At 47.4% G+C, this 20247-nt stretch overlaps 1 protein-coding gene across 6 annotated transcripts in view; it reads right to left on the bottom strand.

Annotated features, from left to right (window-relative positions):
* ANKDD1A (ankyrin repeat and death domain containing 1A) overlaps positions 1-4107 on the bottom strand; it is a 30676-nt gene extending 26569 nt beyond the window's left edge. For all 6 annotated transcript variants that reach the window (XR_012154095.1, XM_073304317.1, XM_073304322.1 and 3 more), the window contains exon 1: positions 3931-4107. Coding sequence is in view for 5 of the 6 variants with exons in the window: in XM_073304317.1 (XP_073160418.1) it covers positions 3931-3964 (34 nt within the window). In the remaining variant the exon portion in view is untranslated. The remainder of the gene's footprint in view (positions 1-3930) is intronic.
* Between the last annotated feature and the right edge of the window lie 16140 nt (positions 4108-20247).

Raw genomic sequence — 20247 nt, 5'->3', positions numbered from 1 at the left:
CCATTTTTTAGGGATCTTCAGAGCTATGCTTTTGGGTGGGATGATGTAACCTGGGCGAATGATACCATGTGTGAGGAACTTGCCCTCTCACCCCATCTTGCCTAACTGACCGTCAAGCCAAAGAGATGCATAGCAGGGCAGATGGCGGAACTGGATGGATGGTTTCGACCTGACAAATCTGCTGCATGGATGAGCGCTGGGGATTTTAAAGGCAGATGATGATGGTAGATTTGTTGGGCCAAATCCTCAGTGGCTGTAAATGGATGTAGCTCCATTGACTTCACTGTGGTTTTACATCAGCTGAGGGTGCATAGTGTGTGTTTATATATGCACTCTCTCTATATCTATATCAGTACCAATTAAGCATCAACTGTGTACTCTTTGCCATACATTCTGATAATCCATATGCCAGGCTTCATGAGTGGCAGAGACATAACTTCAACTTTCCTTTTGCTCATTCCTCCCTTTCCACGACCCTCCGCCCCCCATCTCCCAAAACACCTTGCCAAGGTTTTCCATCAACAGAGCCACGATTAACACAAAGCTGAATGGGGAACAGTAGTATCCTAGAGGGGACGGCCCTGCTGCTCCCACCGAAGACAAGGGGAGTTTGGGCACTAGCTTCAATCGTCATATGTCAAGGTTCCTTCCCCACTCTGAACTCTAGGGTACAGATGTGGGGACCTGCATGAAAACCCCCTAAGCTTACTTTTACCAGCTTAGCTTAAAACTTTCCCAAGGTACAAACTATTTGTTTTGCCTTTGGACTTTCACTGCCACCACCAAACGTCTAACCGGGTTTATTATTGGGAAAGAGTCATTTGGAAACGTCTTTCCCCCCCACAAAATCCTCACCATAAACCTTGCACCCCCTTCCTGGGGAAGGTTTGATAAAAATCCTCACCAATTTGCATAGGTGATCACAGACACAAACCCTTGGATCTTAAGAACAATGAAAAAAACATTCAGTTTCTTACAAGAAGAATTTTAATAGAAGAAAAAGTAAAAAGAATCACCTCTGTAAAATCAGGATGGCAAACACCTTACAGGGTAATTAGATTCAAAACATAGAGAATCCCTCTAAGCAAAAGCTTAAGTTACAAAAAGACACAAAGACAGGAATATCCATTCCCTCCAGCACAGCTTATTTTCTCGGCCATTTAAAGAAATCATAATCTAACGCATATCTAGCTAGATTACTTACTAAGTTCTAAGACTCCCATTCCAGTTCTGTCCCCGGCAAAAGCATCACCCAGACAGACACAGGCCCTTTGTTTCTCCCCCCCTCCAGCTTTGAAAGTATCACTTGCAGAAAGCTTATTGGGCAAGAGATTTTGAAAAACAGCAAAGGAAATTTGTGGGCAAAAATGTATTAAAATAACGGTCTTTGTTCTATTTAAATCAGTGGAACACAAAGAAGATCAATTATTCTGGTTGCTTCAGCCTTGCAGTGTTACCATCACTCCATGCTGTGCTTAGAGGGATCATGAATTAGTATGTGATGAAAATAGGATGATGATTGGTATTAAATTTACCGTCATAGAAGTGCATGATGCGTTACAGAAAAGATCCCTGTCCAGATTTTACAAAGCCTATGTATGAATGGAATTTTCTGAGGTTTCTTTAGTTCAAACCATCACCTGCTTTACTGGAGACCTAAGATCCAAAAGCTGACACTGACTATAAATAAAAATGAAAACTAACCAGTTTCATTTCAGTAGCCAAACTGAGAGAAATGCAAAAGTAAGAAAATCAAAGAAATTATGCAAAGTAAATTAGGTGCTTAAAATTCTGTTTCAATAGTCTAATATGTTAGTAATAGGAGTGAGGAAAATTTAAAACTATAGTCCACATCCCACTTGCCTTACCGTTTATGCACTGAGAATGATCGCAAAACCTACCCAATTCCATATAAAAGATGTATGCAATCCCCACTTGCTACAATGGGGTGAATTAAGATTTGAGTTTCATTTCTTCCAAATTTCCTGTCTAATTGTCTCTGGCTTTCAGCCATACCCTGAGTGTTACTTTAATATTTGGAATGCCACAGTTATTTATAATGCATGGAGCACTCAGTGTCTACAGGGTGCTCTACAAAGCCCATAAGAATGGGCCCGTTTTTCTAACGTTTCCTGTAAAAATAAAATATTAAAAAAGTAACTTCCCTGATTTCACCCAGTGGGCCCAATTGCCCTAAATCACCCCAGTGTACAGTCAATCTAGAGCTAAACCCTTGACTCTAAAGGAAATAGTGCAGATTTATGCTGACATAACTGAGGGCAGAATTTGGTCCGGAACTCTTGAAGAGCCATTCTGAAAGAGCATCAAAAATAGAAACTGCAGGGAAATTCCTGCTCTGTAAAAAAACATCCTAAATCCCTAGGGACTTCAACATGCAAACCTGATTTACCTGGGACGCATTCAAATACTAGGATGATGGGCGCTATAGAAAACCCCCAATAATGGATTTACAAATAATGACAATTCACTTCCATTTTCTACAGTCTAATGACAAACAGGAACATAATAATAAAAATGGCATCCCTCGCACAGCAATCCCTGGTCTTATTTTCATGTTCATTCATGTATGAATGAAACCCAAAGGGCAGGTTTCTTAAGTAATTTCCATAGTCTCAACTTTGGCAAAGTTCCCTTTCCCACCTAAAGACTAACAATAGTCTGTGTAGGAGTAAAAGAGTCCATCCTCTTCCAAATGGGTTTTATTTTAAGGTAGTTTTAAAAATATTTGCCTTTCCTGATAACAATGGGTTCTCACCCCCCCCGCCCCCATTTTTATTTGATTTCACCTCTGTGTGTGTGTGTGTGTGTGTGTGCGTGTCAGTTGAGTGTGTCTTTGAGTGATCTTGCTGAGTGTGTGTGTGAATGAGTGTGTGAGCTGGCTGAGTTAATCTCTGTGAATACGAGTGTGAGCTTGCTAAGTGTGCATGTGTGTGTCTCTGTGAGCTTGCTGAGTGTGTGAGCTTGCTAAGTATCTGTGTGTGAGTGAATATGATTGTGTGTTCTTGCTCAGTGTGTGTCTCTCTGTATCTGTGTGAGCTTGCTGAGTGTCTGGGCGTGAATGAATATGAGTGAGCATGAGTGTGTGCTGTTGCTGAGTGTGTCTGTGAGCTTGCTGAGTGTGATGGTGTGAGCTTGCTGAGTGTCGGTGTGAATTAATAAGAGCGGGAGTGTGTGCATCTCTATCTGTGGGGGCTTGCTGAGTGTGTCGGCATGTATGTGTTTCTGTGAGCTTGCTGAGTGTCTGTGTGTGAACGAATGTGTGTGTGCTCTTGCTGATTGTGTGTCTCTATCTGTGTGCTCTTGCTGAGTGTGTCTGTGTGTGAACATGAGTGTGTGCTCTTGCTGAGTGTGTGTCTCTGTCTGTGTGCTCTTGCTGAGTGTGTGTCTCTGTGTGAACGTGTGTGTGTGCTCTTGCTGAGTGTGTGTCTCTGTCTGTGTGCTCTTGCTGAGTGTGTCTGTGTGTGAACATGAGTGTGTGCTCTTGCTGAGTGTGTGTCTCTGTCTGTGTGCTCTTGCTGAGTGTGTGTCTCTGTGTGAACGTGTGTGTGTGCTCTTGCTGAGTGTGTGTCTCTGTCTGTGTGCTCTTGCTGAGTGTGTCTGTGTGTGAACATGAGTGTGTGCTCTTGCTGAGTGTGTGTCTCTCTGTGAACGTGTGTGTGAGCTCGCTGAGTGCGTGTCTCTCTGGGTGCGCCTGCTGCGTGTGCCTGAGTGTGCTCTGGCTGAGCGTGTCTGCGTGTGAACGTGAGTGTGAGCTCGCGGAGTGTGCAGGTGCGTCTCTGCACCTACGCTCCACTGAGCCGTGCCCCGTTTCCCAGCCCCACCACCCCCGCCCCGAGCCCACCCGCCGCCCGGCCGGCTCCAGCCCCGCAGCCCGGCCCGCCCGCCCGCCGCCCGGCGGGTCCCACTCACAGGTCTCCTCCTCGGACCCCAGCCCGTCCTCCATGCTGCAGCCGCCGGAGCGCCCGGGCTGCGCTCCCCGGTCAGCGCCCCGGCATCGCTCGGGTCCCGGCGGCGCCCCGAGGGGATCCGAGCCCCGGCGAGCCCTCAAGCCCCCGGCATGATGCGGCGCCGCTCGCCGCTGCGCGGAGCCCGGCAGCCGCCAGCGGCTTTGTTGCCAAGATGGTGTCAAATGACACTCTCCAGCCGTGCCCCCCTCCCCGCCCCCGGGCTGAGGGCTCCTCCCCGGCCAGACCCGGGGGAGACTCCCCAAAATCAGCCCCCGCGCCGCGCTCCGGAGCCGAGCCCCCCCCCCCCCCCCCCAACGCGGCTGGCTCAGGGGTGCCGGGCTCCAGCGGAGGGTGGCTGGGAAGTGGCCCCATCCCGGGTCACTCTCCTCCTCCCTCCAGGAGCCAAAGAAGTCAGGAGCCCCAAGCAGGCGGCCTAGAATGAATGGGCCCCCCCCAGGAGAGCGTGGCCCTGTCCCACAAGGCCTGTGCCCAGCCCAGCCAAGCCGGCAGCTGGGCCGCCCGCCTGGAAAGATTGGGCCTTTACTGGTAAATGTTGGTCTCTAAGGTGCCACACAAGTACTCCTTTCCTTTTTGGTAAATGTTGGTAACCGTTGATTTCCCCGTACCGAAAACGGGAGGGGAAATATTTCCATCCATAATAATTACAATGTACAGAATAATGCTGGGTCCTGATAGGGTGACCGGATGTCCCGATTCTATAGGGACAGTGCCGATTTTGGGGTCCTTTTCTTATATAGACTCCGATTACCCCCCACCCCGGTCCCGATTTTTCACACTTATTGTCTGGTCACCCTGTGTCCGGAACTTATTGGCATTTGATTTAAGGGCATGTACTATGGGCTGGTCTACACGACCAGCGTAAAAAGTTACGTCGCTCCGGGGTGTGAAAAAACCACCCCCCGCAGCGACATAAGTTACACCGCCTTAAAGTGGTGTCCACACGGCGATAGGCCCGTGGGAGACGCTCCCCCGCCAACGTCGTTTCTGCCTCTTGTTGAGGTGGAGTCGTTCCTGAGACGGGAGAGCGCTTTCCCATTTACACGGTGCGTCTTCACCAGGCGGCAGGGGTGAAAGTAACTTAAAGGACTTACCGGTACTCCGGAGTCCTGAGTGAGGGGGCATGCCCTCAGCTGGAAGAGGAGGGGCCTTTAAATACCCGGGCCCTTTAAATCACCCCCGGAGCTACCAGCTGCAGAGGCGGCTGGGAGCCCCGGGGCTCAGGGACGATTTAAAGGGCCCTGGGCTCCAGCCGCCGCTACCGTAGCAGAGCCCTTGGCCCTTTAAATCACCGCCGGAGCTCTGCTGCTGCTACCCCGGCAATGGGGCTTGGGCTGCACTTTAAAGGGCCCAGGGCTCCCCACAGTGCCTGGAGCCCTGGGCCCTTTAAAGCGCCACCTGGGGAAGCCGGTCCGGTCCCGCACGGCGTACGGGCTCTTGCCAGTATGCCGGACCAGACCGGCTTACTTTCACCTCTGCCGGACAGACCACATCAGCGCCGCTTTAGCGCCGTCATGAAGACAAGCGCTTTGTCTGTTTTGACATGGGATGTTGGTGATTCGGTGTTTTAAGTATTATATATCTCAACTGTCAGGAAAGACCTGTTGCCTGACAGCTCTCTCATAATTTCCTGCAACAGTGACAACGTAAATCAACAAAAATGCTTAAAAATAAACACCAGGATTTTCTGTCAAAACGATAAAGATATAAAAATTGGATTCTGCCAAGCATACTCGTACACTTTCTCTTTCGCATCTGAGCCTGCTGACAGAGCCCAGTACCCCACTGAACTAAATGGGTTTCTTACCTGTGTACATCAGTGTTTGCAGGATCAGGAATCCATCAGTACCTGCCTGAGTGCCTGTTTTTCTCCATGCTGTTCTGAGTTTAATGCCTTAGAAACTAGAACAGTGCTGAATTTGTGCCACGGCTTGCCAGGGCTGAGCCTCAGCACCTCTCGGCTTGGCAATTCATAGGTCCAGCAGTGCACCTCTGGGCTTGCTGCGTCTGTTATGAAGGTAAAAACATTGCTTGAGCCCCGGCACCTAATTGCTTGAGCCCCAGCATGTCTTTCATTACAAATTAAGCACTGCACTAGAACTGGGTGAATGGTTTTGGCCAAAGCTTGATTTTGGCAAAAAATGTAGGTTTGGTGACTCTGAAACCTTTTGTGAATTTGCTTCAATTTCACCAAATTGTTTCAGTCACAAAGAAAAAAATCAGAGAAAATCAAAATGTTTCGGGTAGCCTTTTTCTAAACAAAACGTTTGGATTTTTAGGTTTGAAATTTTTGGTTTCAAAGTTGTCTTTAATTTTTTTTTTTTAACCAACTTGAAATGGTTGAAATCGCAATGAAACCTTTTGATTTTGTTGAAATGAAACGTTTTGTTTCACCTAAAATGGTTTTTTTGGACTTTCTGATTCATCAAATATTTGGAAAAATTCATTTTCGGTCCTAGAATTGCTGTGTACAGTTGCTCTTGCCACATATTATCTCAGAGGTCAACGATGGGCCAAATGACCCTATAGGATAGGTTGCGCTGATACTTGGATAAGAGACCCTTAGGGAATAAGGTAGTGCGGTGAGTAGACAACCTCTGAACCAATACCCCTGCTTACTGTAAGGGGATCCTCTGCTAATGGAGGTCATTAATGATCCAGGGCACTTCTTGGAAGAACAAAGCTGTTAACCCGCCTCGGGGCCAAGTCACAGCTGGTGATTGCATCCTACCTCTCTAAATTGCCTCGGCAGTTTCAGTTAGATATGGAATCGTCACTTCCTGTCCTAAACTGTTGAGCAGTGCTGCTGTATGCTGTTAGTCAACTGCCATCGCAGAGGTGGCTGCATTTCAATGGGGGATTAAATCATTGCTTTGGAGGGTTTGTATAATAGCTCGTGAAGCACTTTGGAATCCTTCAAGATCCCAAACCATCATGCCTGATTTAAATCTGGGGATTCAAATTCACCTCCCAACCCCAGTATTCAAAGGGGTTTGGATTCAAGGTCCTGCTTTTGACCCATTTCTAATTACACCCCTCCTCCCCACCCACGGCAAAATGTTGAAAAAACTGCAGCCCTGTTGCTTCCCCCAACTTTTCCCCAACTAGGCTTTTAACTGGAAGAGATCACATGACTTCCTATTCTTGCCTGTCTTCTTACAATCTCTCTTCTCCCCCATATCTTCTCCATGTTCCTTCCTCTTCTTGTCTAAGAAAATTCTTATAACGGAATTCTAAAACTCAGCCACGCTGCAGTCCAGCCAGACCCTCTCTGGTGGCTATACCAGTCCTTGCCATTGACCGGAAGAAGAGCTTCAGGAAGGACATGGACTAAGGTGAGGGAAGAGTTAGGAGATATATTTGGAAAAAGGCAAATATAGAGTCCCTGCGCCCCCTTGCCCCAGCTTACCTCCGCTCCACCAGTGCCCCCAACCACTTGGTGCCCTAGGCGACCGCCTAGTTTGCCGAGTGGTTGCAGCGGCCCTGAATATAGTGCCCATCTTCAAAAAAGGAAAGAAGGAGAACCCGGGGAACTACAGACCAATAAGCCTCACCTCAGTCCCTGGAAAAATCATGGAGCAGGTCCTCAAGGAAACCATTCTGAAGCACTTGAATGAGAGAAAGGTGATCAGGAACAGTCAACATGGATTCACCAAGGGCAAGTCATGCCTGACCAACCTGACTGCCTTCTATAATGAGACAACTGGCTCTGTGGATATGGGGAAAGCAGTGGACGTGATATATCTTGACTTTAGCAAAGCTTTTGATACGGTCTCCCACAGTATTCTTGTCAGCAAATTTAAAAAGTATGGGCTGGATGAATGGACTATAAGGTGGATAGAAAGTTGGCTAGATTGTCGGGCTCAATGGGTAGTGATCAACGGCTCGATGTCTAATTGGCAGCTGGTATCAAGTGGAGTGCCCAACGGGTCAGGCCTGGGACTGGTTTTGTTCAACATCTTTATTAATGATCTGGATGAGGGGATGGATTGCACCCTCAGCAAGTTCGCAGATGACACTAAGCTGGGGGGAGAGGTAGATACACTGGAGGGTAGGGATAGGGTCCAGAGTGACCTAGACAAATTGGAGGATTGGGAAGAATCCCATGCACCGCTACAGGCTGGGGACTGACTGGCTAAGCAGCAGTTCCGCAGAAAAGGACCTGAGGATTACAGTGGATGAGAAGCTGGATATGAGTCAGCAGTGTGCCCTTGTTGCCAAGAAGACTAATGGCCTATTGGGCTGTATTAGTAGGAGCATTGCTAGCAGATTGAGGGAAGTGATTATTCCTCTCTATTCGGCACTGGTGAGGCCACATCTGAAGTACTGCGTCCAGTTTTGGGCCCCCCACTACAGAAAGGATGTGGACAAATTGGAGAGAGTCCAGTGGAGGTCAATGAAAATGATTAGGGGGCTGGGGCACATGACTTACGAGAAAAGGCTGAGGGAACTGGGCTTGTTTAGTTTGCAGAAGAGAAGAGTGAGAGGGGATTTGATAGCAGCCTTCAACTACCTAAAGGGGGTTCCAAAGAGGATGGAGCTGGGCTGTTCTCAGTGGTGGCAGATGACAGAACAAGGAGCAATGGTCTCAAATTGCAGTGGGGGAGGTCTAGGTTGGATATTTGGAAACACTATTTCACTAGGAGGGTGGTGAAACACTGGAATGGGTTACCTAGGGAGGTGGTGGAATCTCCATCCTTAGCGGTTTTTAAGGCCTGGCTTGACAAAGCCCTGGCTGGGATGATTTAGCTGGTGTTGGTCCTGCTTTGAGCAGTGGGTTGGACTAGATGACCTCCTGAGGTCTCTTCGTACCGTAATCTTCTATGATTCTATGATTTGTTTTTTTAAAGAGAAAATAGACCCAGTCGGCAAATTCATTCTGGTGCGGCTCCATGATTTCACTGGAGCGACCCAACATAGCCATTTCTTTAAAACTTCAGTCAGCCAACTTAGAGACATTGACTCGTCAGAGAATAAAGATTTATGAGAGAAGGTATTTTTGTTTTCTGATACGAAGTCAATCACTGCAGCTTTGAAGTTCCTAGGAGGCCCATTGGTGTAGGTTCATTAGTTTGTATAATATGTTTTCAGTGATGAGTGAAGAGCTTGTTTTGCTTGAACTTTTTGTCGTGGGGCTGCCATTGTGGCTCAGAACATCTAGTTCAGGGAGTTTATTTAAGATGTATCACGGTTAGGCAAGGGTAATTTTGTTGTATTTCTTCTCTGGTTTATCAGCTAACATTGGCACCCTATGTGCTAGGTGCTGTGCAAACATTGGCTCTGATCCTCCAGAGAGCGATGCATGTGTTTAAAACTATGTGCTAGGAGTAGACCCATTGACCTCATAACCCCAGTGTGTGGAGTGAACACAGACCTAAATCTTTGCAGGATAGAGGCTGTAGAAGAGAAGATGGTCCCTGCCTTGAAGAGCTAACAATCTACAAAGACAAGTCAGGCTGATACGCTGAGATAAGCTACAGATAAGAATTCAACATTGCCTGCCCCCAGCATTCAAAATTATGTATCATAAACACACACACCACCCAATAATTATGAGATTGTCTTAAGAATTGAGAGATTTTATTTTTAAAATGGGGATTTTTTTTATTTGCCATCCAGTTTCTGAGCTTTTTGGAGTCCTGTCTTCATGTCAAGGGCTAGAAACTTTTGTTTTTTTTAAAACAAACTGAGACTCTTACATAATCACATGACTCCAAGAGCTGGGGCTTTAAGGAAAAAGTGTGGCCTAGCAGATAGAGCAATGGCCTAGACTCTGAAGAGCTGGCTTCTATTACCAGTTTTGCCACTGGCCTGCTGGTTGACTTTGGGCATGGCGTGTCACTGCCCCATGCCTCAGTTTCCCCATCTGTAAAATGGGGATAATGACTCTGCCCTCTGTTGTAAAGCACTTTGAGATCCACTGATTAAAAGTGCCAGATAAGAGTTAGGGATTATTTGTACTGTGAGCCATGGGATAAAATGGTGAGAGCTGGCAACTGTGATCTGAATGTGTAAATTACAATTTCTGTCCCATTTCACCTGCATAGAACAGCCTCCCACAGCCAAATCCTGTGTTGTTGGTGATCCCCCACACTGCCTTCCTCCCACCCTTTTCTGCCCCCCATGGGAGACCTTCAGTCTGGAAGAGGTCAAATGCTTAGAGGCTTGTGCCTGTTCACATCTCCCTGGTGTAATTTTGTTTGTTATTAGGCATCATCATAAGCCCCACAGTGTGAGACTGTGGCAGGGCACCCAGGCTCTGTTACGCCATCTCACCCCATGCTGGTGGTGATCCTCAACCTCTGACTACCAGAAGCTGGGAGTGGAAGACAAGGGTGGATCTCCCGATAATTGCCCTGTTCTGTACCCTCCCTCTGAAGCCCTGGTGTTGGCTGCTGCCAGAGACAGGATACTGGGCAAGGAGGACCATGCTCTGACCTACTATGGCACTTATGTTTTTACACTTCTCCGAGGGGCAGATATATCAACACCAGCATGGAGATACACAGTGAGCCCATTGCTGAGTCAGGTGCATTTCATTAGTGCTCACTGATCAGACAGAACCGGCCTCCCTGCAGGTGGAGAAAAAGCCCTGGGACTAGCCAGCTCAGGAGGTGGGGAAGGCTAAGTTCATGCTGACCTAATTTAGAGGATAACCTGCTTCATGTGTGGTGGTTTGTTCATTTGGTTTTGTGGTTGCTGAGGAGGCTGAGGAATGAAGAGGGCGAGCGGTGTACTAAGGGGGAATGGGGGGCTGTGTAAGCCCAGTGATGGTTGTGGTGATACTGTGGAATTTTACTGCTGCAGGTAAGAATTTGGCCACGTGTCTGCAGCTGGTGAATGTCCTTATAGCTCAGAAATGCTCCACTTGTTTTCCCAAGGCCAGGAGGCAACCGCAGGAAGGACTGGCTAAGCTGTAAAGTCAGGAGTTCCTCTCAACTGCTGAAGGCCCCAGTGTTGCCCAGACAGTTCAGATGGGGGATGTCTAGGGGGGAAGCACAGTAAGAAATTGGTTCCCCCCATAATGTAATCTGCCATTGCTCACCCAGACCCAACAGAGCAGAGATACTGAGATGAAAGACAGGGGCCGATTGGAATCAATAGGAGCTTGCCATTGACTTCACGGGGGCCAGGTTTCACCACATGTCTGAGTCCTAAAGGTCGTACAGCCCCATCCATATTGCTTATGTGATGAGCAATAAAAATAAGATGGGGACGGGAAGAATCTAGGAAGGAAGAGAAGACAAGGGACCGCTGCTCTTGAGAACTCACTAGTCCCAAGGGGACAGACCTTTTAGGGTATTTAGGCACCTAACTCCCAGTGATTTCCCTGGGAGAAAGGTGCCACGCCCAAAGGGTTCTCCTCACTTCTCCTGTTACACTTGCTGGCCCTATTTTTGGTTTTGTCTTTAACTTTCTTTTCTCTTTTAACATGAACAGGTACGGGGAGGAGCCAGGTAGCACCAGAGCTGAGATCAGAGAAGGAAAAAGAGCCTGAAGAAGTGGGGTAAGTGAGAGGAGAAGCGGGCCTAATGGTCCTACTTGTATGAGCAAGGACTAATCCTGTGGGCAAAGGGTTGCAGGATTGGGCCCTTCTTACTATCCCTGGTCTGCAGGATTGAATGCCTCACAATGGAGGTTCCCGTTGTACCCTGGGAAGACTTAGTGTGCGGAATTTACTCACATTTGCCAGTCTTTGAATGCCTGCCGGCCAATTGGCAGCATACTGCCCAGCTTACAGAAAATGCTGTTCCTGGTATTGGAGTAATGTATCAAATTGACAAGATATCACAATTGCTTAAGCAAAGCATAAAGTCATCATTGGCATGGGACATTAGCACGTGATGCTGTACAAGGGAGATTGTATTGATGCGAAACACATTGTAACAATGTTATGCAGTGACAGCCCCTCCGTGTGGTACCAGAAAACACTCCAGAAATGTGTTACACAATGCTGCCTGTGGATATAAGCAGTATCTAGCTAAAACTCTCCCTGACTTTGTCTTAAAGACATCATCATGTGTTTTACAGCAAGGGAAACTCTCGGAATAGCTGATCAAATGGAGAGAAATGGCAGAATAACTGGTTAACGTGACAAAGAACAGCAGAATGAGATATTGATGCTGAATACCACTTCCTCGTAGGTGAGGATTTAGTTTTCAATGGGCCTCCAATGGCATCTATTATTGTTGCCCATGGTCCCACAGGTTATTTTTCTTGGTCTGCAAGCAGTGTGTAATCTCTGGAGAAGTGCTGTACTGTTGTTCTGGGTTGTTTGACTTTGTGGGAGCTCTGACAAGCCCCAAGGGAGCTGACTTTCTGCCATATTCTTTCTAGAGTTGACTTTTGGGTTGTGGTTGTTCCCTGGGAACTGAGCATTGTTGTTTCTGACAGAGACGTTTGCCCTCATGCTGTTTGTGATTGCCCCTGTTCCAGGACTGGTGTCCATAGTATAAATGTAACATCTTGTATTAAGATAATACCCAGGCTTCATGTCACCAATTTCTTCCCCAATGGGAAGGTGACTTGCAGGGCCCTGACATGTGCTGCCACACAGCAGTATTAATGATTGTCCTTTGTACGGTAGCTTTTGTGTGCAGGGGCAGCGATGAGGAGGTAGGGGATTCCCTCTTGTGCTGTAGTTGCTTTGGACTGGTGTGCTGGAGTAATGTGGCTGCAAAGCAGATGTAAGGCTGGGGAATGTCCCAGGGGGCATCCCTGGAGGTGCTGAGCTGACTTAGTTGCCACTGGGCTCTGGACAGGGGCGGGAAGAATCATGACTGGGGTGTGTCTATACTGTGACCGTTCCGTGCTGCCTGAGTGACCACTAGGGGCTGTTGCTGCCAGGGTGTAGGTCAGTGCAACTCCAGCGGACCAGGGATGTGTGTTGCCTCCCCTCTCAGTCCCTGCACTGGGCTCAGCACCAGACTCGTGGATTTCCCTCGAAGTCTCTGTCATGAGCAGGCTCCAGTCCAAATCAGTGAGTCCTAATGATCACAGGCAATGGGGGTGGGGACTGCACCAACTAGAGATTAAAACACAGGGAGCTGCATATGGATCATCCACGTAGAGGGGAGGGTCAGACGCCCTGCGATCTTCCCCTCTCCTCCCCAGAGCAAGTGCAAGTCTCCATGGGAGACTGGGCAGGATGGGGACATCATTTTCTTTCTCCATCTCTGTGGCGCGTTCCCGTGAGCGTCCCAATGAATGGCCTGCTCGGACACCCGTGAGCGTTTATACCTGGATGTGGGGCTATCTGTAGCGTTCAGTGACCTTCCAACACTTCATTTTAAAACTTGACTGAAATCTTGAGGCGCTTGCAAGAACATACAGCCCTTCCCCAGGGGTGCTCTGGGCGGTGTGTACAGCGGGGCCCCCATTTATTTGTCACCCTCTTTCTTGTTCCTAAGATCTTCACTTACGCTCCCCCTAGAAAGGTACTGCAGAATGAGTCCTTTCCTGGGGCCATCTGGTGGATCTGCATAGTAACTGCAGTACTCTCCGGATTTTCCTGCCTGCCTTGTGGAAGGCAAGGGTCTGGGGTAGCCCTGGATGAAAGATTTGAGTTTTGAACGGAGTATTCACCAATAATTTCCCCAGCTCCGACCTGGGGCATGCTAATGGGTTTCCTGCATCGGCCCCATGGGAGCCAGCAGACGCTGAAAGATCTTCTCCCATATTGATTCTTACGCTGATGTCCTGTGAAAATTGGGGCCTCTTTCTTTTAACTTGGGACTGGGCCTTCACATAAGTACAGAGCACCCAGGGGATGCAGATGCGGTCTAGACGCCCTCTGTTATCCACCCCTTCACTTGCTCTAATGGAGCCTTCGCCACTCCCTTTCCTGCACGGCGATGCTCTAACCCGCCGCCACCGTTGTGGCGTGGGCTGGGGAGAGCAGTAGGTAAGACCTTGCTCGCTGGGGAGAGCAATCTGGCATCCACCTTGTCCCGGCTGTCATTCTACGCTGTGACTTATGGGCCTGATCCTGCATGGAGTCCAGTGCCTCCTATGGCCTGGCCCTGGGCACTCTCAACTCCCACTGAGTTTAATAGAATTGAGAGTGTTCAGAACTGAGTCCTATGCCGTTGACCTGGGAAACGGAAGCTGGCCTGGCCAAGAGGTAACTACTGCCTGCAAATTGGCTGCCTTCCTTGGCAAGAACAGCCCGCGCCAGCCTAGCCATGGAAGTGAATGGGAAGCTGCCCATTGACTTAATCGGCTGTGGATCAGGCTTCTGTTTCCAATTCGAGCCCGAAGGTCTGCTGCTCGGCTGCCAAATGACTATGTTCATAAGCGCTGAGTGATTTCTGACATGGGCTCCTGCTGTTCCCCGTTCCGGCTGCTGCTACTTGTTGACAACTGACCTCGCTCACCCCAAAGAGAGAGCAAAAATGTTGGTTACCTGAGGAAACCCTCCAACTCTAAAATACCAGCAAGGCTGGGGTTCAGGATGCTCCTTTGGCTTGTGTGATTGGAGGTATAAAGAAAATAGTGCGTGTGCCTGTTTCTCATAACAAAGTTTTTCAGATGTGGGTGGTACCCAGAACTCTGCTCTTTACCTGGCTTCCATCCAAAGAAAGATTTAGGAGTTTGCGCGATGGATCAATTTCAGTGGCTCCATGTACATTTCATCCTTTGTTGTTCTGAATGGCAATGAAATTATTGCACTTGTAGGGCTTGGGATTTGAATGCACAAATTGCAACCTTTGTTTTATCCGCATTGGTCGGAGAGTTCCCACTTAGCAAAAGCAGATGTCTATCAGCTGGCTTCCACTGGAAAAAAGTTTCTGGGAGCTTAGGCCATAAGTCACCATTTTGTAGCATCTTTAGATTTTCTGTGGCCACGTGCAGCCTGGTGCATGCCAAAATCCACAACTGTCACATTTATAAATCTCTTAAAGGGTCAAAGAGGCATCCGTGCTGGATGTGGCTTTCACTATGAGCTGGGAGGGGTCATTCCACTATTTTGCAAATCCGGAAAAAAGATACTGGGACTTTGTTTTTATTTGTTGTTTTCCAGTAGCTTCTAGAGGCCTCAACCAGGATCAGGATCACATTATGCTAAGTGCTGAACGGACTCGTAGTCAAACAGTCCCTGTTCCAAAGAGCTCACAGTCTAACTTGGACGAGACAGACCAAGGGTGGGAGAAAAGAATCATTTCCCCATCCTATAGATCAGTGGTTCTCAACCAGGGAGACGTGTACCCCTGGGGGTACACAGAGGTCTTCCAGGGGTACAGCAACTCATCTAGAGATTTGCTAGTTTTACAACAGGCTACATAAAAAAAAAAAACACAAGTGAAGTCAGTACAGACTAAAATTTTCATACAGACAATGACTTGTTTACACTGCTCTATACACTATACCTAAGTCATTATGCAAGGTAGCCTATTTCCCCTTGTTTTTTCCTACCCCCCCCCCACCCCCAGATGTTCTGGTTTAACTTGGATTTAAACTTGGAGAGTGGTCAGTTTGGATGAGCTATTACCAGCAGGAGAGTGAGTTTGTGTGTGTATGGGGGTGGGGGGGTGAGAAAACCTGGATTTATGCTGGACATGGCCCACCTTGATTACCATGCACATTGTAGGGAGAGTGGTCACTTTGGATGGGCTATTACCAGCAGGAGAGTGAGTTTGTGTGTGTATGGGGGTGGGGGGGGGGTGAGAGAACCTGGATTTGTGCAGGAAATGGCCCAACTTGATTATCATGCACATTGTGTAGAGAGTTGTCACTTTGGATGGGCTATCACCAGCAGGAGAGTGAATTTGTGTGGGGGGGTGGAGGGTGGGAAAACCTGAATTTGTGCTGGAAATGGCCCAACTTGATGATCACTTTAGATAAGCTATTACCAGCAGGACAGTGGGGTGGGAGGAGGTATTGTTTCATGATCTCTGTGTGTATATAATGTCTGCTGCAGTTTCCACGGTATACATCCGATGAAGTGAGCTGTAGCTCACGAAAGCTCATGCTCAAATAAATTGGTTAGTCTCTAAGGTGCCACAAGTCCTCCTTTTCTTTTTGAGCCTGAGAAGGAGCCAGAATTTACCAATGTACATTGCCAAAGAGCCACAGTAATACGTCAGCAGCCCCCCATCGCTTCCCCACACCCCCACTCCCAGCGCCTCCCGCTCCCTCCCCGCACCTCCCGATCAGCTGTTTCGTGGCATGCAGGATGCTCTGGGGGGGAGGAGCGAGGACACAGCAGGCTCGGGGAGGGGCTGAGAAGGGGTGGAGTGGGGGCAGAGCCAGGGGTTGAGCAGTGAGCACCCCCCGGCACATTGGAAAGTTGGCTTCTGTAGCTCCAGCCCCAGAGTCGGTGCCGAGACAAGGAGCCTCCTGGGGCTCTGGAGCCACCCCTGTACTATCCACTGAAATGTAAGGACACTATTTATATTCCAGTCGATTTATTTTATAATGATATGGTAAAAATGAGAACGTCAGCGATGTTTCAGTAACAGCGTGCTGTGACATGTCTGTATTTTTAGGTCTGAGTTTGTAAGCAAGTAGTTTTTAAGTGAGGTGAAACTTGGGGTACACAAGACAAATCAGACACCTGAAAGGGGCACAGCAGTCTGGAAAGGTTGAGAGCCACTGGTATAGATGACAAATAGAGGTTAGATTTGTAGACGTATATATTGAAATGAAGCAGGCTTTGCTTGTCTTGTAGAGACCGTTCTCTTTTTGCATATTAAATGCTAAAAGGGAGAACTAACCAAGTGAAAATTTTCTGTAAGCCTCCTTAATGCATGACAACGAGTGTCTAGCATAGTTTGTGTTCATATTGTAATCAGCACATACGAAGTTTAAGGAAAATACCATTTGACTGTAAAATAAGAAGTTAAAACAGTTCAGGAATAGAGAGACTTTAATGACCCTTTGTGACATATGGGAGAAAAGTAAGGTGCCTCGATCTCATTAAAGACTCATGGGAAGGGTGCCATGAGGTGAGGGAAGAACCAGTAATTGAGTATGTTCAGAAGGGAGTTAAAAGACAAGATGGAAATTGTCCAAAACAGCCTCCAAGACAGTCAGTATGATAAACTTACTTGTAAACGCACTTTTGACATAGGAGATTTGGTGATTGTACTCAGCCCCGCAAAAAGTTTCAAAATGCAAAACTCTTGGGAGGGGCCCCTTTTGAGGTGGTAGAAGTGGCAAGCGAGGACACCGATCAAGTTAAAAAGCCCCATGATGATACTGGTTTCCCAACTGGTACACATGAACTGGCTCAAAGCCTGTCACCGTAGGGAGGCCAGGGTAAACATGATCTGCTGTGTGGAAGGGGAAACTGAGGCACACCCACTCACTGATTTGATGGCTGAATGCCAAGATGGATCAACTCTGCAAAGCATTGAAATCTGTAAAGAATTAACCCCAGGCGCAAATGGAGAGGGGTTGTCAGTGCTGCAAGGGTCCGGCGAGGTGTTTTCCAACGAGCCAGGGAGAATGCACTTGCTGTCCTATAAAATCCTCACAAAAGGGACACAACCTTCCCCCCACTTCCAGGCCTTGCAAGGTGAAAGAGCAAATTCATGCAGAAATACAGACCATGTTGGACCTGGGAGTAATTAAGGAATCTGACAGCCTCTGTGCATCCCCGTGCTCTTGGGCCCCAAAAGGGATGGCACTGTAAGATTTTGTGTGGACTATAGAAAGCTTAATGCTGTTACTGTAGCAGATGCGTACCGTATGCCAAGAAATGATGATCTGCTCAACGTGCTGAGCCAAGCCAAATCCCTCAGTACCTCTCATCTAACTAGAGGCTACTGGCAGATCCCTCTGGAGGAGGAGGCACAGCAAAAGTCTGCTTTCATCACTGACATAGGGCTCTATGAATTCGCAGTATTACCTTTTGGTTTGGTAAATGCTGGTGCTACCTTGCAGAGACTGGTCAACAAAGCTTTGCAAGGGCAGGCTCAGTGGGACCCCAGCACAGCGGGTGGCATCCCGGATGGGGTCCAACCCATCACACCCCTGTGACGAGAATGGCAATCACTGACTAGATCTAGGTTTCAGAGTTGTAGCTGTGTTAGTCTGTATCAGCAAAAACAACGAGGACACCTTAGAGACTAACAAAATTTATTTGGGCATAAACTTTCGTGGGCTAAAACCCACTTCATCAGATGCATGGAGTGGAAAATACATTAGGAAGATAAAAGGAGTACTAGTGGCACCTTTAGAGACTAACAAATTAGGAAGATATATATATATATATATACATAGTACATGAAAAGATGGGAGTTGCCTTACCAATTCTACTAGATCTAGTAGCCTTTGTGGAAGGCTTATTCGGACAAACTCCCAGTGAAGAAGTTTTTGTTTCAGAAAGTGGACGCAGTAACCAGGGGAGCAGCCAGTTTAGACTTGATTCTGACTAACAGAGAGGCATTTGTCACAAATCTGAAGGTTGAAGGAAACTTGAGTGAAAGTGATCATGAGATTTCATGATTCCAAGAAAGTAAGGAGTGAGAGCAGCGGAATAAGGAGCATGGCCTTCAAAAAAGCAATCTTTAACAAATTCAGATACCTGGTAGGTAACGTCACATGGGAAGACAACCTAAGGGATAAAGGAGTTCAGGAGAGCTGGCAATATCTCAAGTAGACAATACTAAAGGCACAAGAGCTAACTATTGATGTGAGGGAAGGATAGGAAGAATAGCGAGAGGCCGATGTGGTTCTATCAGGAGCTCTTTAATGACCTAGAAATCAAACGGAAATCCTACAGAAAATGGATATATGGAAAAATTGCTAAGGAGGCATAAAAAGGTATAGTACAAGCATGCAGGGACAAAATCAGAAAAGCTAAGGCATAAAATGAGTTACAACTAGAAAGGGAGATAAAACAACAACAAGTTCTATAAATACATTAAGAGAAAGACAAAGTGTAGGTCCTCAACCTAGTGGGGAGGAGAGCTAATGATTTCAAGAAGGCCGAGGTGTTTAATGCCTATTTGGCTTCAGTCTTCCCTAAAAAGATTAATGGTGATACTTGATGCAATTAATATTCAGAGCAAGGGGGAAAGAACAGGTTAAAGAATATTTAGCTAATTTAGACATAACAAATTGACATGGCTTAATGAAATTCATCTAAGGTACTTAAGGAACTAGCTGAAGCAATCTCAGAGCCATTAGCAATTATCTTTGAGAACTGATGGAGGATAGGTGAGATCCCAGAGGACTAGAGAAGGGCAAACATAGCACCTATCCTTAAGAAAAGGGAGCTATGAGGGCCTGTGGAATTATAGACCAGTCGGCCTAACTTTGATACCTGGAAAGGTACCAGAACAAATTATTAAACAACCAATATGTAAGCACCAAAAGGATAATAGAGTTTTTTAAGGAATAGCCACCATGGATTTCTCAAGAACAAATCCTGTCATGCCAACCTAATGCCCTCCTTTGACAAGGTTACTGGCCTAGAGGATTGGGGGGAAGAAGCAGTAGACGGGATTGTGACATATCCCCAGAGTGCAGCCTGGGACCACAGGACCGCTGTGCCCCCTTCACTCTCCAGTCAGGGCTGTCTCTCACAATGCTTTGCTAGTAACAAGCAGCAAACCAAATTCACGGCCATGAAAAATGCGTCATGGACCGTGAAATCTGGTCTTTTGTGTGCTTTTACCCTATGCTGTACAGATTTCATGAGGAAGTGGCAGCTGCTGACTGAGGGCCCAGCTCTGGAGGCAGTAGCATAGAAGTAAGGGTGGCAACACCAGACCACGCCCTCCTTACTTCTGCCCTGCTGCTGCTGGTGGCTCTGTCCTCGCAGCTGGGATCCCAGCCAGCAGCTGCTGCTGCTCCAGCCTCCCAGCTCTGAAGGCAGCGCCGCCGCCGGTAGCAGTATCGTGACCCCCCCAAACTCCTTTTTGGGTCAGGACCCCAACAATTCCAACACCGTGAAATTTCAGATTTCAGTCGCTGAAGTCATGAATTTATGATTTTAAAAATCCGTGAAATTGACCAGAATGGACCGTGAATTTGGTAAGGTCCTATGTATAATATGGATATTCTTATTCATAGAAATGTCTAATATTTTGTAGACTCATGCTAAGCTCTTTGCTTCAATATCTTGTTGCAGTGAGTTCCAGATGATACTTTTTGTTGCCTTTTAATTCAAAGCCTCATTTTATTATTGAGAGGAGGCAAAGAAGAGCACCTGATTTTCCTTCTCTTTATGCCGTGGCAGTATTTTAGATACCTCCATCAGGTTTCCTGTTTGGGGCTGTTTCTTTAGAAAGGAGGCAATCTTATACGCTCT

Source organism: Lepidochelys kempii, chromosome 10, assembly GCF_965140265.1.
Source record: "Lepidochelys kempii isolate rLepKem1 chromosome 10, rLepKem1.hap2, whole genome shotgun sequence".
Taxonomy (NCBI): domain Eukaryota; kingdom Metazoa; phylum Chordata; order Testudines; family Cheloniidae; genus Lepidochelys; species Lepidochelys kempii.
Note: the sequence above shows the minus strand (reverse complement) of the source record. Positions and strands in the feature narration are given on the sequence as shown.